General features: G+C 41.1%; 1 protein-coding gene across 1 annotated transcript in view; it reads right to left on the bottom strand.

Moving 5' to 3' along the window:
• Window positions 1-4825: 4825 nt before the first annotated feature.
• The window catches only part of psda (pleckstrin and Sec7 domain containing a), a 55659-nt gene continuing 39726 nt past the window's right edge, over window positions 4826-20758 (bottom strand). Inside the window, exons 15-18 of the mRNA XM_080036715.1 lie at window positions 15050-15207; window positions 14760-14904; window positions 12962-13105; window positions 4826-9789 (exon numbers count right to left, since the gene is read on the bottom strand). Of these exons, the coding sequence (XP_079892841.1) occupies window positions 9451-9789; window positions 12962-13105; window positions 14760-14904; window positions 15050-15207 (786 nt within the window). The 3' untranslated portion in view covers window positions 4826-9450. The remainder of the gene's footprint in view (window positions 9790-12961; window positions 13106-14759; window positions 14905-15049; window positions 15208-20758) is intronic.

The following is a 20758-nucleotide window of genomic DNA, read 5'->3' as shown; positions in this document are numbered from 1 at the left end:
TCTCCCTCTCTCCCCTCTCCCCCTCTCTCCCCCTCTCTCCCCTCTCCCCTCTCCCCCCTCTCCCCCCTCTCCCCCTCTCTCCCCTCTCTCCCCTCTCCCCCTCTCCCCTCTCTCCCCTCTCCCCCCTCTCCCCCCTCTCCCCCTCTCTCCTCTCTCCCCTCTCCCCCTCTCCCCCTCTCTCCCTCTCCCCTCTCCCCTCTCCCCTCTCCCCTCTCCCCTCTCCCCCTCTCTCCCCTCTCCCCTCTCCCCTCTCCCCTCTCCCCTCTCCCCCTCTCTCCCCTCTCCCCCTCTCCCCTCTCCCCCTCCCCCCTCTCCCCCCTCTCCCCCCTCTCCCCTCTCCCCTCTCTCCCCTCTCTCCCCTCTCCCCCTCTCCTCCCCTCTCTCCCCTCTCCCCTCTCCCCTCCCCCTCTCTCCCCTCCCCTCTTCCCTCTCCTCTCTCCCCTCTCCTCTTCCCTCTCCTCTCTCCCCTCTCCCCTCTCCCCCTCTCTCCCCTCTCCCCCCTTTCCCCCTCTCCCCCTCTCTCCCCTCTCCCCTCCCTCACATAAACAGACGAGGAATACAGAAAAACAGTGGAATAAATAACTAAGACAAAATTATTAAGAAAGTAAGCTGTAAATACACAAGCAACAAAACAAAGCTAAAACTAAAATCAAACCTCACACCTTCTGGTTCCCCGACTGGTTTTATCAACAACACGAAAAGTGCTTTTAAAGTAACGAATTAAATGAATTTCAGAATTTAAGAAAAAAAAATTAAAGATGCAGTGCGTATTTTTTTCATATATTAATGAATGTCGGTTACATTCAAGCCATCGCCAAAACGAGTTGACACAAAGTTTGATTAAGCCTATTATCAGCTCCACAAAACTCTCTCTGTATTTCTCAGTATGGCAGCGTTTACAAACTGGTGCCCCCCCCGTCCCCCGTCCCACCCCATGACACTGGTGCAGGAGCTCAGAAAAATCCTCAAGAAGAGCCCAAGAAATGTTTCAGTTGTTGATTCTACTGCTAAGAAAAAACCTGGACGTACAGCAGAAGGTATAAAATCCATGTGCCATCACTGAAGGTTTTACCTCGTTGCACCGACAATTGTTATTGCTATTACTCAGAATTCCTCAAGTGGGAGGGCGACAGAAGCTACACAATATAGCTTTTTTCAGTTGTTGATTCTAACGTAATGTTTTAAAAGCATAAATTCACCGTGGGGCTTTTCGTCGATATATAGAATTTGTTTTTTTCTTTCGTTAAATTTGTTTTCAGTTTTTGTTGCATTTTGAATTAACTTATATTTTGTTTTCTTCTGATGTCTGTTTGACCGTCTGTGAATACACACACAAAGACACACAAAGACACACACAGACACACACACACACACACACACACACACAGACACACAATCCAATTTTATGATTTTTAATTACATGTTCAACATTTTACTAATGAAACAAGTGAGTGAAAGTGGATCTGAGATGTATTTTGTCCAAAGGGGCGCTGGAATTAACACAAACAGAAAGTTCACACACACACACACACACACGCACACACACACACACACACACACACACACACGCACACACACACACACACTGTTTTGGGCCGTGCAACATCACAGGTTCAGATTGTGTGGAGTGTTTTATCTACGAGGTTCAGTTTCCTTTCTCCGTTATTTCAGATTATTTTTTTTTGCTTTATTTTACGTTGTGGATGAAATGTGCAGACGAGGCCGCGTGTGCTTTTACTGATACTGTGTATTCATGTGATTTCTCTTAAAGTCGCTACGAGGAACTTTTAAATATTTCTGAAACGGTCTCATGTTTCCTCTGATGATCATAAATGACATGTAACAGCAAACGAGACCATCAGTGCAAAGAATGCTATTTTTATATAGTTTTTCTTGATGCCTTTGTCATGGGTATACGCTCACCCAGGAACAACAGCTGGCGTGGTAAAAACACTACCGCTTTTGTCCAAAGGGGGCGCTAGAATTAACTCAAATTGACAGTTCCTCGGAGCACCTTTAAGCTAACAGCCTGGAAATTAAAAAGATTTGTTCAGCATTTTATGAGACGTGAGACGTGAATGCTGCATTTATATGTGTTGAGGTTTCTGAAAGCTTTTAAATAAAAATAATGACTCTCAGACATTCTTTGTTTTCAAATCTGTTTTCATGAGTATGGTTGCGTTCCGAATCGCATACTGTCGATTCTTGTGGCCAGATTTAGGATGGTTAGAAGTACCCTGATGTCCTACTTCATGCGGCCAAGATTGTTAGTGTTGAAAACTGCATCCTATTTGGGCGATTCTGACCCACAATCCAGTGCGCACGTGAAGTGACGTCACATCGACGAAGCCTCCATATGAAAACAAACGGGGATGAGACGGATATAAAAGCAAGAGGCAAGATCAAGGCGCAATGCTATGATGAAATAAGAGAATAAAGTATGTCCCAATAGTATGCCTACTGCATCCTAACTAGATTCTTTTTATCGTCGGATGTAGTATGTAGAATAGAAAAAAGAAAGAGTATGAGATTCGGAACGCAACCATTGTGTCTCTTGGGTGTTTCCCTTTGTGGACAGTCCCTGTGCTCTCGTCTCACAGCCCGCTGCACATAGAGAGACATGTTGTTAGTGGAGATACTACATAGGTTTGGTTTTTTTAAAGTAACTGCAACATAGTTATGCATTACCTAGTACAATTTTATTTTTTTTCTTAAATTTTTTAAAACTCATTCTTTAGTACCGACTACATATGCGTTACTTACATAGTATGCATTACCTAGTACCTACTATTTTTTTTTTCTTTAGGAATTAGGCAAATCCATACGGGGCCAGGGAGCGATTCAACCACGTGGTCACTGGTTCAAATTCTTTGCGTTCTTTTACGAATTTTCACACACACAGTCATAGACATAGGCTTAGACTTAGACTTAGGTTCAGGTTTAGATTTAGACTTAGACTTAGCCTGGCATTCCCAGACCTGCCACTAGGCGCTGGCAAATTAAATTTGCTGCGCCTGTTGTCTGGACACGCTCCGTTGAAGCTTTTTGAAAAAGTCCAGAAATCCTGGCTCACGTTTCAATTGGTTCTATCTAATATAGGCGCCCCAGAGCCCTTTGTATGGTGCTCTGGGGAGCCGTGATAGTAAACATCAAAGATGGTTGCGGATATGTTGTGTGAGTTTTTATCTCTTTGCCTCTGGGATTTGACTTGAAAGTATAAGGATTTGAACACACAACCTCTGGGATTCAAACATCCCATTTAATCTCCAGGTGTGATGTATTAACCCACCAGGCCACAAGCTTTGCCACACCAGAGATCGTTCTCAGGGCGCTTTTTAATAATAATAATTGATAGGTTTTATATAGCGCTTTTTTGGAAGTCACTCAAAGACGCCTCACATCACATAGAATATATACTGTAGATAAAGAAAAGAAAAAACACGAAAACAAGATACAAAAACAAATTGAAAATAGAGTCAGGTGTCTTTGCTTTCTGGAAGAGGTGAGTTTTGAGTTGGCTTTTGAATGAGTTTATTGAGTTTATTTGGGGAGTTGAACTTAAAATTGTCCCAGTAAGAGACAGACCAACAGCCGAGTGGGATTTGAACCAGTGACCACGCGGTTGAATCGCTCCCTGGCCCTAAAAGGACCGAATGCGCCACAGCAGACACTTAGGTATAGGTTTAGGTTTAGGCTTAAGTTTAGGTTTATGCTTAGGTTTAGACTTAGACTTAGACTATCTCCCACAAGGAAAGTCTGACGCTCATGAAACTCACTCCACTTATTAACATCAGTCATGCAAATATGCCCACCAAAGGATTTGATTCTCGGATGAAGAGAAATCAATTTTGAGATGGGGTGCTTTTCACAGCAAGCCAGTCCATTTTGGGGGTATTTACATTGAATTCCATTAATTTTCTGTAGGGTTAGGGTTGCTATCTCCCACAAGGAAAGTCTGACGCTCATGAAACTTACTCCAATTATTAACATCAGTCATGCAAAAAAAAAAACGTGCCACCACACACTTCACACTAGAAACCTTTCCCCAGGTGATTTTATTTCTTCTTTCGTTTGTGGGTTTCACCGGAAAAATTCTCTTTGACCAGATGAGGAATTGAACTCTCAACCTTCAGGTCCCTGGGGCAGCGGTCTTACCAACTGAGCTATTCAGATGTTATTGTGTAGAGAACAGGTTTGTCTTTGTTACTTTTTTGAGGGGGACAGATGTATCTTCTAATTGTTGGGGGTGCCCTGCGTCCCCCCCTAAATCTACGCCGATGAGTGTGACTGTGTGTGTCTCCATAAGGTAACACACTAACTATGTAGAAGAGCTGTGTGTGTGTGTGTGTGTGTGCGTGTGTGTGTGTGTGTGTGTGTGTGTGTGTGTGTGTATGTGCGTGTGTGTGTGTGTGTGTGTGCGTGTGTGTGCGTGTGTGCGTGTGTGTGTGTGTGTATCTACATAACACTATGCAGGAGGGTTAGAGGGTTAGGGTTAGGGTTAGGGTTAGGGTTAGGGTTAGGGTTAGGGGTTAGGGGTTAGGGTTAGGGTTGGGCTAGGGTTAGGGTTAGGGTTAGGGTTAGGGGTTAGGGTTAGGTTTAGGGTTAGGAGCCCCTTTCCCTAACACTATGCAGGAGGGTTAGGGTTAGGGGGTTAGGGTTAGGGTTAGGGTTAGAGGGTTAGGGTTAGGGTTAGGGTTAGGGTTAGAGGGTTAGGGTTAGGGTTAGGGTTAGGGTTAGGAGGGTTAGGGTTAGGAGCCCCTTTCCCTCTAATGACGTGAAAACGTTGAAATCAAATCGACTCTCAGACTTTGTTTCTTTTCAAAATGTTTTTTATTTTTAAGCTCCAGAAACACGTTTGAATTTCACTAACAACCAAAACAAAGTCACAGTCTGTACAAGCTAACGACCTGCGCCGCGGCCGCTAACGTTCAAACCGCAGCAAAAAGCCGAAAGATGGAAAAAAAATAATAATAATTTTTTTACAGAAACTAAAAATCTTTGAACCAAACTGAATAAATACATCGTTGGATTCCTCCTCCACGTTATCAGGCAGGTTTCAACTCTAAAAAATATCTAAAACAAAGTGCCCTAAAAAAAGCGCTAGCTAGCAAGTTAGCTAGGCGTTTAGCCCAACTACAATATGGCTTTTTCAATCAATGTGAACATTTATTTACAAGGTTGGGACACAGACAAGCGGCCATTTCTTTTAGACAGTTTCACCTTATGCTGCGTTTACACATTGCACACAGCGACACAAACACTCGAGATACAGGAGTGTGACGGGATTATTCAGAGTAAATATTGTCTGACAGCTCAGTGGAGGATCTGAGTAGATTTATGTCCAGCGTTAACCAGCATGTTGATGTCTGTTCCAAGGCGCATTCACACTAGTCACCATGGGTCCCGGTGCCTTGGCCCTGTTGCTCCCTAAAGTCTAGTGTGTTCTCCCCCAGCGCTCCTGCTCCGTACACACACACGCTCATAGACAGACAGACGGAAACACACACACACACACATACACAGACAGACAGACAGACAGACACACAGACAGACACACACACACATTTCTAGGAGCAGTGTGAGTGCGCCCTTAATGTAGAATGTAGAAAATTAGGTTCAAGGACGGATTTGGACTCTGATCGTCAGGTTGTGTAATGGACCGTTCTCGTTGAAATGTTGCAGGACTATTTGTTTTGTTTTAAGAGCTCTGAGATCTTGAGATGTAAAGCCAGTCACACTAGAGGGCTAGAGACTGCCGTATGGTCGGCTTCATGCCACTGGTTAATGTTTGCAGAGACACAGGATGCCATTCATTTACTATTGAACCTCAAAGAAATCTGAAAATTTCTGATTCGAATAGTTTTTTTATGCTCAACTTAAACTTAACAAAAAAGTTTAAATTGATCGTCAGAACCAACTGCTTTGATTTGATCTACGTTGGATTTTTTTTATTTTTTTTAAGAGGTGCTCCGAGGAACTTTCAGTGTGTGTTAATTCTAGCACCCCCCTTTGGACAAAAGCAGTAGTGTTTTTTACCACGCCAGCTGTTGTTCCTGGGTGAGCGTATACCCCATGACAAAGGCATTAAGAAAAAAATATATATAAAAAAATAGCATTCTTTGCACTGATGGTCTCGTTTGCTGTTACATGTAATTTATGATCATCGGAGGAAAAATGAGACTGTTTCAGAAATATTTAAAAGTTCCTCGTAGAGACTTTGAAAAAAATATAGAGTTTGGTTGATCACAGAAACTTAAAAAAAATCCTCCGTAGTTGCGATTCTGTTCGTACCGTTGAAATGTGCGGTTTGATGTCGTCAATGTTCACATGAGGTACATCTAAATAAAGCTTCATTCAAAATGTCCAGCTTTTCTTTTGTTTACCTTTGTGAGAGCCGAGGGAATCAACCTCCCCAAACACTTTGATCAAAACGTCCTCGGTCCGTCGATAACACTTCTAGTAAATCGTTCTTATTTTCCTCCGTTAAGACACAAAATCCTTCAAGTTTTTGTTCAGTATTTCCAGGTTTTTCTGGATTGTAAATTGTCCTTTAACACAAATCTGTCCAACCAGCAGAAATATGAAACGTTTCAGTTCAAAATAGAATGACAGATGATGGAATGTATAAAAAAAAAATGTTTTGCAAAGAATGAAAAACTATGAAAAAATCTTTAGGACAAATTGGCAGAATCAACCCTTTAAATGACAGCCATTTTGATGTTCAATGTTCATGACATTTAACTTGACTAAAAACTGGGATTATTCTTCCACCAGTATTATACCGATTCAATGTTGAAGCTGCTTCGTTTACATTTTAAGACTCTGGCGACACCAAGTGGCAGCAGGGAGTAAGTGCATGTGTAGGAAACTTCATTACCCAGAAATCATTGCAGCCCGGTGTCTTGACCATAGATAGTAAATAATAGTCTTGACATTGACATACCCTGCCCTGCGTTCCAAATCACATACTTTTTCTTTCTACTACACTATATACTAAAGTACAGAAGAGTTTTAGTCTTTTTACTACACTACATACTAAAGTACAGAAGAGTTTTAGTCTTTTTACTACACTACATACTGAAGTACAGAAGAGTTTTAGAGCCACAGGAGAGAAGAAAAAAAAATCAGATAAGGAAGTCTTTTCTTTCATTTTGTCGAGAAATGTCAAGAATAAAGACGAATACTCTAAAATGCTATTGGAGTTAGTGGGGTATTTATGTATTTTCAGCACACTACAATTGACGTGCATGTATTGGTACATCCTAAATCTTTTTCTGGCATACTTAATAGTATGGAAGTATGGGGATTGGAACGCAGGGAATGTTCCGGAACTTGTTCATTAATTTTCTTTACTTTTAACAAGTCTAAAATGGATTGATAAGCATCTGGTGGTCGTTCTTAAACACATTTTTAAAACTTGGTCTCAATATTAATAACACAAACAAACTTTTACTTCTGATAAGTTTCATTTTGGTCGCATTAAAGCTGGGGTTGAGGATTTGGGGAGAAAATAGCAGTTGGGATAGAGATATGAATCCAAATACCTCAACCGCTCCACTTGTTGTCTTTGGTCCCTCCCCTATGGTCCCTCCCTGACACGCTCTACACCAACAAAGTCGTGCCAAAGTGAATGGACAGTCCCAACAGCCAATAAGAACAGAGAATCGGAGCCGCCTCGCTCTGATTGGTCAAAGTGTACAGCTCATGTTAACTTTGACCAATCAGAAATCCTATACCCCAGCTTTAATCTGGAGGAATGTGGAGATATTATAATATATATATAACTGGACGGATTCTAACACATTTCAGCATTTTCAGTTTTCAGCATAAAAAGAGAGGCGACATTTTTAGAAGTTCATTGACGACAAAAAGATGGCGACTGACTGAGCGAGAATATTGTTTAATAAATCCTCGTTATTTAATTTGAATTTATATTTGTATCACTTTTCTACAGCAAAAGGATTATTATTTTCAGGACAACCAATTCCCGTTTTTTTCAAGATTTCCAAAGAAAGTACAAGTGGAGCAGTCTTGATCAATTTTTTCAGTAAAAACTACATCTGTCCAGCTATTTTTACAGACACTAACTTACACACAGATGCTAGTAAAGATGCTAGTAACCAGTTATGTATTTGGCATCAATAACTGTGATAGAAACCCAGCTTTTACTCGAAGGTTTAAACGTCTCTTTGCTCAGTCAGTAATCTTTCGTCATTATTGGTCTTCTGTACAGCGAGTTTCTTCCAGCAAAAAAAAATATATATAAATGTACATAACACGGATAAAAACAAACATGTTGACGCTGCTGAATCATCAAGTGCTAATGCAGTGAATACTCTGCTGCAGACCCACGATACTTTCCCTCTGGTAACACACACACACACACACACACACACACACACACACACACACACACACACACACACACACACACACACACACACACACACACACACACACACACACACACACACACACACACACACACACACACACACACACACACACACACACACACACACACACACACACTTTCTCTGGAGTGCGTGGGAGGTTATTATGTTCCCGTTAGTCCTGACTCCACATTTTCAACCCCCACGTCTCCACGGCAACAGTCCCACGCGCTCCTTCCCTAACCGGTCGGCTTGGCAACAACAACATCCTCCTTTCAGTTTGTGTTGCTAGGAGACGCAGCAGCAGAAAAAAAAACAAAAAAAATAATAAAAAATAAAATAAAAATAATAATAATAACAACAAGTACCTCTTCAACTGTAAACTGTTCTCAGAAAGAATGTCCCTGAAATGACGAAGCTTTTAATCTGAAAATCTCGATGTTTTTCGGAATGAGGAAATAAACTCTGACAGCTGATTGGTCGTCGTCTCTTGTCGATACAGGAAGTGAAGTGAGTCGCGCGCGTGTCAGAACGGGGTCGGCCATTTTTTTTTAAAGAAGCGAAACTACGGCAACACCACATGGACAAAACACATACGAACGACGCGCGATGAAGTAAAAAGTGAATGTGAGAGATTTCAGACTTCACTACAAAACTGACTGTAACTTTAGCTTCATACTGAACCGATTCTCAGGAAATTTGGTTTGTTTGTGTGTGTGTGTGTGTGTGTGTGTGTGTGTGTGTGTGTGTGTGTGTGTGTGTGTGTGTGTGTGTGTGTGTGTGTGTGTGTGCGTGTGTGTGTGTGTGTGCGTGTGTGTGTTTTATGACACATTTGACCGTGTGGTGTTGCCGTAGCTAGCTATCAAAGCTGTCTGCCCGCTCTGCACACATCTCCATCACTTCATCAGTTCCTTTCCGACGATCATTTTCTTTTTCCTACGGTCCTCAAACGCCTCTCAGCTCAACCAATCAGAATCCAGGGTTTCAACATCGACACCATCCACTACCCATAATGCAACATGTCCGTCTCCTTAATCTCCTCATCTCCTTAGCAACCCTACGAAGTCTCTGCGTGCTGATTCGTCGATCCACCGTTCTTCTTCTTGCTGCTGCTACTACTACTTCCTGTGTTAGCATTGGTAGCATTTGTAGCATTGGTCGCGGCGCTGCTCGAGCTAGTGCCGGTGGACGTGCCCTTTAAGCTCTTGGAGGTCTTGCTGCCGCGGTGTTTGTCCTTGTGGCTGCCGGCGGCCCCGTCCAGAGGCAGCGTGGGGCTGGAGTGAGCGCGCTGCAAACCGCCGTCATCAAACAGACGCGACTCGAAGGCGGCGAGGCTTTGGTCTCCGCCGGACAGCTTGGCCCGAAGCAGCATGGCGTACGTACCGTAGCGCGTTTTCTGAAAGACACAAACGGGAACAATTACAAGAAAGCTGATAAAATAATTCGCCCTCAAACTCTTCCGTAAAGATTATGATATGAAGACGAAAACAGTGTAAAGGTTATGAATGAAAAAAATTATAAAATACTCATTGTAAGTAAAAACATTTCTTTGAAGTAATTGTAATAAATTTGGTTTTGACACAAAATGTGGTAACACTTTATAATAACTATCCGTTGTAACTAGTTAATAGATCATTAGTAAACTCTTAATTAATGAGTATTAATGATTTGTTAAGTGTTTGTTAGCAGTTTGTTAAGGATTTATAACAATGGTAGGTAGTTAATAGCTTAATAATTGAATCAGTTCATCTGGGAGGTAATCCGAGATTAACTGATCACGTCACGTTCAAGTCCATGGCATGCACAGTGTGTATTGAGTTTATTTAAAAATATTTGAAAATGGGGCTGCCCTCAGTTGCCCATGCACTGTGTATAGTCTATAGCCTATTTCAGCCTCGTCCCAGATGAACTGATTCAATTATTAAGCTATTAACTATCTACCATTGTTATAAATCCTTAACAAACAGCTAACAAAGACTTAACAAATCATTAATAATCATTAATTAAGAGTTTACTAATGATCTATTAACGAGTTACAACGGATAGTTATTATAAAGTGTTACCCAAAATGTTTATTTACTAAACCAATTGTTTGAAGTCAGTTCATTTAAAATGGTTATTCAGTCACATTGAAATAAAGTATCAACGAAAAACGCTGTTATCTATAGTACAATAATGTCCTTAGAAACCTGTAGAGTAGAGTACGCCATGTTAGTTTTTTTTGTTTTTGTGTTCATGTTTTCAGTTGTCTGTCATAATTATAATCCAAGACGACAGAGTTTTCACCTAAAATTATGAAATATGTTATAGGTAAAAGAAACTTAATACAATTCATTTTTTTTTTGTGTTTTTCCATTTTATGTTCAAAACATATTTTTTAAATTTCAAACCAACATAATACATTCATTCATGAACTGATGAGCAGAGAGAGAGTTAACAGCTCCGTGTTCCTGACCGAGTGTTTCTGTGTGTGTGTGTGTGTGTGTGTGTGTGTGTGTGTGTGTGTGTGTGTGTGTGTGTGTGTGTGTGTGTCTGTGTGTGTATGTGTGTGAATTTGTGTGAGTGTGTGTGTGTGAATTTGTGTGAGTGTGTGTGTGTGAATTTGTAGGTGTGTGTGTGTGTGTGTGTGTGTGTGTGTGAATTTGTTTGTGTGTGTGTGTGTGTGTGTGTGTGTGTGTGTGTGTGTGTGTGTGTGTGTGTGTGTGTGTGTGTGAATTTGTAGGTGTGTGTGTGTGTGTGTGTGTGTGTGTGAATTTGTTTGTGTGTGTGTGTGTGTGTGTGAATGTGTGTGAGTGTGTGTGTGTGGATTTGTGTGTGAATTTGTGTGTGTGTGTGTGTGTGTGTGTGTGTGTGTGTGTGTGTGTTTGTGTGTGTGTGTGTGTGTGTGTGTCACTCGACAGACGGAGTGAAAGTCTGTCGTTAGATTCAAACCCTCAGAGGGATTCAGAATCACATTCAGCTGAAGGGAAGATGGAGCTCCTTCACTGCAGCAAACATACTAACTAACACCGACACTATACGCTTTAAAGGGACACTGTGTAACACTTGAAGTAATTTATTAGCTAAAATCAATATCCTCATTCATAAATATGTCCTCATTGGTGTAAAATCACCTCTGCCAATAATCTGAATTATCCTCCTGAGCGGAGAATTACAAATAGCCTACTAATATTACATTTTGTACATTGAGCAGGTAAGTCTTATGGAGGAATCCATGTTGGTTGGTTGGAATGTCATCAGGTGCATTGTTTAGAATTGTTCTTGTCCTTGAAGGCCACTGTAGCTTCTGTTATTATTCAAAAGGGTTGGGGTTACCCAGGGAGCGTTGCATTCTAGAACTTTCTAGAACTTTCTAGATGATGTCATATTACACACTACACCTTTAAATCTAGATAAATGAAGAAAACTCTTGTAATTAAAGAATAGGGCTCTAACGAAATGTGTATCGGACTGAGAATCTTTTTTATTTATTTTTTTTATAGGCTCAAGTTTTGGATAACAGGTTTGGTGAAGGAAGCTGTAGCTGTTAAGTGTTTTATTTTTAATTTTTTTTTTTCTAAGATATTTTTTGGGCATTTTTCTGCTTTATTGATAGTGTAGAGACAGAGTTGAAATGGGGCAGAGAGGGGAGTGACATGCAGAGAACGACCGCGGGCTGGAATCGAACCCGGGTCCGCTGCTGGCCGAGGCCCATGGGGGGGGACGCCCTACCAACTGAGCTAAGGGCGCCCCATGTGTTTATTTGTTTTCTAACTTGATTTTTGGTTTACAGCACAGTTCAGTATTTTTTATTTTTCAACAGTAAAAAAAATCGTTGTATGTATTGAATCGTGGGTCAAAAAACGTGATACAAATCGGAAATTGTGAGTTTTTGTATCGTTGCAGCCCTAATAAGTAAAACTGTAAAAATAATCGCTTTGAGTAAAAGTCTTGGATTCAAGACCAGTTAGTTTAATACTAAAGCTGTGTCTGTGTTTCACCATTAAAGGAATACTTCACCCATACGGAACCGGCTTTCTATCATTACAAAATCACTATTGTAATATAATGAATGAGGTTTTTCTTCCCTCAGTCTTCCCTTGGCCCAGCTGTCCTGTTAATCCTAACCCTACATTTTACCAAGTGTGATGTCACCCATGGAAAAAATTAAGGGTTAGACAGTGACACTCTTTCTGCCTTTTCTCAGGCTAGGATGAACCGATTTCTAAAATGTTTGCACATTTATACTACATAGGATCTCAGAGTTCAATACACCTTCATATTTCCACCGGTAAAGTAGGTATTTTCCCCCCTCTCTCTCTGTCTCCTCATTTCAACTCTGTACTATCTAATAAAGCTTGAAAATGACAAAAAATAATCTAAAAAAAAAAAAGTGTGTTTTTCATATGTCCCTGGTCTCACCTCAAACTCAGATAGATAGATAGATAGATAGATAGATAGATAGATAGATAGATAGATAGATAGATAGATAGATAGATAGATAGATAGATAGATAGATAGATAGATAGATAGATAGATAGATAGATAGATAGATAGATAGATAGATATGAGATGTTCCCGTGTCTCACCTCAAACTCCAGATACTCCTGCCTGAGCTTCATCTCCTCCAGCTCGCGACCTTTGACCTTCCTGTCCGGTGAGGTCGCCGTGATGTCACTGAGCTCGGAGGAAACCGCCCTGAACCGGCTCTCATGACACTTCGCCTGTTCCTCCTACAGGGGAAAATACAACATTTTATTTTATTTTTTACTTTTCTTTACACCGGTAAATCCCATTGAGACCGGAAACTCTTTTTCAAGGGAGACCTGTTCTCATTCCTACACAATCAATGAATATCTCCCTATGATCTGCTACCAGTGTTAATTTCGTTGACTAAGACTGACGAAAAATATTCGTCAACAAACCTTTTTCACGGACGTAAACTAAATAAAAACTAAATAATAAGGCAGATATGATGACGAAGACTGAGACGAATATAACCGACACTATAGTCTACGAATAGGAACTAGACGAAACTGTTAGGGCGGGACGAATGGAGAAGAGATCCAATCAGAACTACTCTTTTTGTGGGACAAGTTGGGAAGAAAATATAGTCAGGGATATCCTGCCCGTTAACGTTGTCTAGGGGAACGGCTAAATTCCGCGATCTGTTTGTAGTAGGCTATGTCTCGAGCTTGAATACACAGAGCCATGTCCCCAAACTGACTGCGAAACTATATAGGAAATTAACTGTGAAACTGCCGCCTCCCTCCGTTAGTTTCTGTTTTCACCCGAGTAAGTTACAATCAACAGTCTCCGACGCATGGACAGCGTTCAATTAAAACCTCTCATTTTATCATCAAAAAGGCTTTGATGCAAAAGAAGTCCGAACACACACAGCGGCAGCAGTGTTGCTTAAAGGAAAGCGCAGTTGCTCAGTTTTATCAGCACCTCAAATGCGTGCTGCTGCTGCTGCCCAGGGGCGGCCTTAACGATCTCGGGGCCCGTTTCAAGACCTAGTGTGGGGCCCCCCACTTTTTTTTATATATTTTCTTTATTTACATTTTTTTTATAAATAATGCTTGTGCATGCTCCCCGCAAAAAAGAAAAAAGATTGTGGAATCCAGTTGGTTCATAGACGGATCATGAGATAATGGACCCCCGGGCACAGGCTCTTAAAGCCCCCCCTCCTCCCTATCCAGTCAGGTACACTGATTTTATGTGAAATTATTACGAATGAAATAGAATACATGTTTTGTATTACAACCATTAAATCTGTGTCTGTATTGCATATTCAAACCTTAATACCATTCAATGAAGAAAGAAACACTAAGTCGACTAAGTCCGCTGTAGATTTAGTCAAACTAAAATCTGCTTATATTTAGTAGACTAGACTAGACTAAGACTAAAAGATTTCAGATGACTAGAATAGGACTAAGACTAAATGGTGTGATATTCAAAAGACTAAGACTTAATCAGAATTTGCTGCCAAAATTAACACTGGTCTGTACTGTGTGTGCGCTGAAAAAAATCCAGTGTTAATACACAGCCTAGGCTCTGTGAACTGGTATGTAAACAAAGGGGGCCCACCATAGCTAGCAAACATGCCCATTTACAGAGCCTAGGCTGTGTATTACCACTCAGAGAGAGAGAGTGAGAGAATGTGTGTGTGTGTGTGTGTGTGTGTGTCTCCCTGTGTGTGTGTGTGTGTGTGTGTGTGTGTGTGTGTGTGTGCCTTTGTTAATGTGTGTGTGTGTGTGTGTCTTTGTTAATGTGTGTGTGTGTGTGTGTGTGTGCCTTTGTTAATGTGTGTGTGTGTGTGTGTGTGTGTGTGTGTGCGTGCGTGCGTGCGTGCGTGCGTGCGTGCGTGCGTGTGTGTGTGTGTACCTGTGTTAGTTTAGTATTGGACCCCGGCAGCAGCGGTCGACTGAATCTCTTCTGGGATCCGATCGCCGCGGGAAACGGAGGAGCAGAAAACATGGCCGCCACCACGTTGATACGAGTTATCCACGACTGCATCTGCTCTGCGTTACTATAGAGACAGAGATGAAAGGGTTAACCTGTGTGTGTGTGAGAGAGAGAGAGAGAGAGAGAGAGAGAGAGACAGACAGACAGACAGACAGACAGACAGACAGACAGACAGACAGACAGACAGACAGACAGACAGACAGACTTACGGGGCTTGGAAGAGGAAGACCCTCCAGTCGGCGGTGCGGAGGTAGAACACGTTGGGTCTCTTGCGGTAGTCGGCTGCTCTCAGGGCCAGAGCGTGGTGGATGGACACCGCGTTCCTCACGTCCTCGTCTGTCAGGTCTTTCTCTGCTCGGAACTCATCCTGCAAGACCATACACAGGGACCATTAAAATACTGTGTGTGTGTGTGTGTGTGTGTGTGTGGGTGTGTCTGTGTGTGTCTGTGTGAGAGAGAGAAAGAGAGAGAGAGACTTGTTTCTAATTGAGTGAGTGATAGAAATTGTTATATATACATATTGTTCTGACTGTTCTATTTTGTTATTATTTGTATTATCTGTAATGCTTTGGCAATACTGTTTGCAACAATAGTCATGCCAATAAAGCTCATTGAATTGAATTGACTTACGGACCATTAAAATACTGCTGTGTGTGTGTGTGTGTGTGTGTGTGTGTGTGTGTGTGTGTGTGTGTGTGTGTGTGTGTGTGTGTGTGTGTGTGTGTGTGTGTGTGTGTGTGTGTGTGTGTGTGTGTGTGGGTGAGAGAGAGAAAGAGAGAGAGAGACTTACGGACCATTAAAATACTGCTTCCTTTCATTCAAACCATGTCAATCAGCCCAAGTGTTCACATATATATACACAAACAGTACATACACTTTTCTTGTTTGATTAGCAAGTAAATAAATATTCTCTTTTTATAACTTGAATGTGAAATCAAATCATTTTATAACGTTCCACTAAATAAAAAGATGAGTTTCACAGCTCTGTAGTTCTGGTGCTGCAAAATCTCCTTCTCTGGATTTGGAGCTAAAAAAAAGTTCATTTAAACCTGCAGTGTGTAGAATTTTGGGTTTTATTTCCTAGCAGATTTTGTAGAAAGTAATTATAATATCCATAAGTACATTTACTTTAGTGCATTTTTTTAATTTTTTTTTCCCTTAGAAAGGGTCTCATATAGGACTTCCGGGTTAGACGATGTAGTGAACAGACGCGCGAGAAGAGGCTCCCGACTAATTTGCATTATTTACCTTCAATACGGTCCCGTTGTTTCACTTTTTGCCTCACAACAAGCCGCCGAATGCGCATTGGAAATGGAATAAATAAGATATGCCATCAAAACGCCGCAAACAACAAGGAATTCAAGCTTACATAACTCGTGCTAATTCGCAACCTGAACAGCTAGCCAAAATGGCGACGAGCGCAGGCTCCGCTACAGAAAACACTCAGCCTGCTACCGAAGTTAACGAGCCCGCTTCGGTTCAACAACTCTCAGCCATGCTTGAAAACCAACGAGCCAGTATGAAGGAGGATATGGCGAAGCTCATACAAACCACGTCACAGTCATTGAAAGCCTCCGTTGACGCGTTGCGAGAGGATGTGAACTCATTTAATAAACGCCTCACCGAAACCGAAACGAGAGTGGGAGAAAACTTTGAAAGGATCACTTTGACCGAAGCAACGGTAAAATCCCTGGAGTCCCAAAACAAACACCTCCTAGACCGAGTAGAAGACCTGGAAAATAGATCGCGCCGATCTAATCTTCGCATTGTGAATATACCGGAGGGCAGCGAGACTGGCAAGGAGCCGAAGCAGTTCATAGCCGACTTTCTGATGGAGGCTCTCGGGGAGATATTCACGTCACCCCCGCCCATCGACCGTGCGCACCGCACCGGCCCGCTACCGGAACGAGGATCCCCAAAGCCGAGGCCTTTCATCGTGTGCTTCCATAACTTCTCTGACAAGGAAAAAACATTAAGGTGGGCAATGAAACACGAACTAAAACACCGCAATGTGACTTTGAGAGTGTACCAAGACATGAGTGCTAACCTGGCCAAAAAGAGAGCTACTTTTAATGGCATCAAGCAGGAGCTGTACAAAAAAGGCATCCGCTTCGGACTGTTACACCCGGCACGTCTGCGCGTCACCTTTGATGGAGAATCGTTCTACTTCGACACCCCCGAAGAAGCGAGGGCCTTCTATGAGCGGCGCGTTGCAGGCTAATTTGGATAAGACAATGTAAGAGCTGAACTGTGTGAGCAGGTGCGCAGAAATGCGCACACACTTCTCATGCCCCGATGCAGATATTGGTAACTGCTATTCACACTAATTGTTAATGAGGCGACTACTCATCTTTACTAATTTGTGGCTCAGAAGTAAGCTTTTATGCAGTTGGTTTGTACTTGTTGTGGGAAATTATACACTACATTTAATATAGGATTTGAATAAGTTGGGTGTTTTCTCTCAAAGTAGGAGAAATATAGGAAATGTCTCTCGGGGGACAAGATAAGGGAATCCTGCGGCTAGCCCCTGTTAGGGAGACCAGCATAGGAATGGAACGTGTTAAAGTTGTTCCTTTTTGTTTTGTTTTTGTTCTCTTTAGTTTTTTTTGTTTTTTTCTCAGGGTGTTCAGAGTTTTTTGGGATACACACTACCTCTACCTTTCACAAATAGAATATAACAATAAACCCAGAGTAAAGTAATGTTAAGTGGAGTAATAACAGGAGGAGACACTGCCAGATTTGTCAGTTGGAATGTTAAGGGGCTAAATGGCCCTGTTAAAAGAGCTCGAATTTTTGCTCACCTTAAAAAACTCAAATCTGAAATAATTTTTTTACAGGAGACACATTTAATAATAGAGGATCATCTTAGATTACGAAGACCATGGGTCGGTCAAATATTCCACTCCAATTTCAATAGCAAATCAAGGGGAGTGGCAATTCTTTTCCATAAAAAAGTTCAGTTTACCGCAGCAGATGTTATTTCTGATCCGAATGGCCGCTACATTATAATCTCTGGATCACTTTTTCATACACCAGTGATACTTGTTAATGTATATGCCCCCAATTGGGATGATGAAGATTTTATAAAGAAAATTATATCCAATATTCCTTCTCTAAATTCTTATTACTTGATATTTGGAGGTGATTTAAATTGTCTAATTAACCCCAATCTAGATAGATCCAACCCCGCTTTAATACCTCCATTAAAAATGGCAAGGGCCTTATCAGCCTTTATGGATCAGGTTGGATGCATTGATCCCTGGAGGTTCCAGAACCCCAACAAGAAAACATTTTCTTTCTATTCACATGTACACCATTCATATTCCCGTATAGATTATTTTTTTATAGATAAAACTCTTCTCCCATCAGTGGCTAATACAGAATATTCTGCAATTGTGGAATCAGACCATGCGCCATTAATCCTAGATCTGTCATTTAATCTCTTGCAGAAACCCCGCCCTCTGTGGAGGCTCAACTCTCTCCTGCTAGGTGATAAAAGCTTTTGTGATTTGATTAATAAGGTCATTGATGAGTTTCTCATAAACAACCAGAAAGACAATGTAAGCCCCTCTCTTCTCTGGGAGACTCTCAAAGCTGTCATCAGGGGAGAAATTATAGCTTTTTCTTCCTTACAAAATAAGGTACGCAGAGAAAAACAAGACAAACTTTTAAAATCTATAATAGAGTTAGACTCACAAAATTCAATGACACCATCACCAGACCTTTCCAAGCAGAGATTGAATTTACAGAAGGAATATGATTTATTGTCAACCGGTAAAGTAGAGAGGCAACTTCTGCGGGCACGTGGACTCAATTATGAAAGTGGTGAGAAGGCGGGAAGATTACTGGCACACCAGCTTAAAGTTAAAGCCAATTCACAGCATATATCCCAAATAAAAAATATCTTAAATCAATTAACAATAATCCCATCTGAAATTAATAATGTCTTTAAAGAATTCTACTCTACTTTATATCAATCTGAAAGTCCACCTAATGATACAGACATGGAAATGTTCTTTGAGGGTATAATTTTTCCTAAAATTGGAAACGATCAAGCCGGGAATCTAGAACAGTCATGGAACATAAGTGAAATAACAAAATCAATCAAAGCCATGCAAAGTGGGAAGACACCTGGGCCAGATGGTTTTCCAATTGAATTCTTTAAGAAATTTTCAGACAAACTATCACCACTTTTGCTTAACATGTTTAATGAGTCATTGGCCCAAGGAACCCTGCCTCAAACTCTTACTATGGCATCAGTTACTCTGCTGTTAAAACCTGGGAAGGACGCAGATGCATGTGGATCTTATCGTCCAATATCTCTTCTAAATGCAGATTATAAAATATTGGCGAAGGCCTTGGCTATGCGGCTGGAAACAGTTATACACCAGATCATCTCCGATGATCAAACTGGTTTTATTACCAATCGCCACTCATTCAGTAATATCCGCCGCCTGCTAAATGTTATTTATTCACCTGCATCTGAAGAGGTTCCAGAGATGGTTATCTCCTTAGATGCGGAGAAAGCATTCGATAGGGTGGAATGGCCATATTTGTTTAGGGTCTTGGAGAACTTTTGTATTCTTCTCCCAAAGCTTCAGTCATTACAAATAGATTACATTCAGAATATTTTAATTTACATAGAGGTACCCGCCAAGGCTGCCCTTTAAGCCCGTTACTTTTTGCTTTGGCGATTGAACCGTTGTCAATTGCTCTTAAAACCTCACCAAACATTAGTGGTATTCTTAGATGGGGCACTGAGCATAAAGCTTCTCTTTATGCTGATGATTTATTGGTTTATATTTCCGACCCAGCTAAATCTGCCCCGGCATTAATAGAAATTCTTAGACAATTTGGGCCATTTTCCGGATATAAATTGAATTTTGCAAAAAGTGAATGTTTCCCTTTAAACAATTTGGCTACTGAAATCCCAGAAATGCAACTGCCATTTCATAAATGTAATTCTGAATTTAAATACCTGGGTATTTATATCACTCGGAAATATGAACATTTGTATGATAGGAACTTTTCTCCATTATTGATTAAGATTAAGGAAGACTTTGACAGATGGAAAACGATATATTTCTCACTAGCAGGCAGGGTTAACGCTATTAAGATGAACATTCTTCCACGCTTTTTGTACTTGTTCCAGTGTCTGCCACTCTTCTTGCCTAAACTCTTTTTTACTACTTTAGATAAGCTCATTACAGGCTTTTTGTGGGGCAATAAACTACCGAGGATAAATAAAGTTATGTTGCAAAGACATCGCACTCAAGGAGGTCTCTCTCTTCCCAATTTTAGATTTTACTACTGGGCTGCAAATATACAGAAAATAATGTACTGGATTAAATTCCCCCAAATTAACTGGTGTCTAATTGAAGCTAATTCGTGCCCCTCTTGCTCCCTTGTATCGTTGGTGACCTCTAGTCTCCCCCTTTTCCCAAGACAATACTCATCCAGCCCTATAGTAATTACAACATTGAAAATCTTATCCCAGTTCCGCAAAAGATTTAACCTCTCTGCTGCGTCTAGTCTAACTCCTGTCCATAATAGTCACCTCTTTCTTCCCTCTAGACTGGATCATGCATTCAATTTATGGCTTAAAAACGGCATTACTAACATTGGTCAATTATATATAGGTGGGGTTTTTGGAAGCTCCGGAGATGTATTTGTGAAATATAATATCCCTCGAAACCATCTGTTCCGTTATTTCCAGGTACGGCAATTTGCCAAATCTCTAAACCCTAGTTTTCCTAACTTACCCCAGGAATCATTATATGAAAGAATCTTGGATTCACCACCAAAGCTTAAAGGTTGTATATCCAGAATATATCAGATTATTAACTCAGCGGCTGAGACTAATATTGTCAAGATTAAGGGAGATTGGGAAAAAGAGTTGGGAGTGAGTTTATCAGAAT

This window comes from Ammodytes marinus, assembly GCF_949987685.1.
Source record: "Ammodytes marinus genome assembly, chromosome: 11".
Classification (NCBI taxonomy): domain Eukaryota; kingdom Metazoa; phylum Chordata; class Actinopteri; order Uranoscopiformes; family Ammodytidae; genus Ammodytes; species Ammodytes marinus.
Note: the sequence above shows the minus strand (reverse complement) of the source record. Positions and strands in the feature narration are given on the sequence as shown.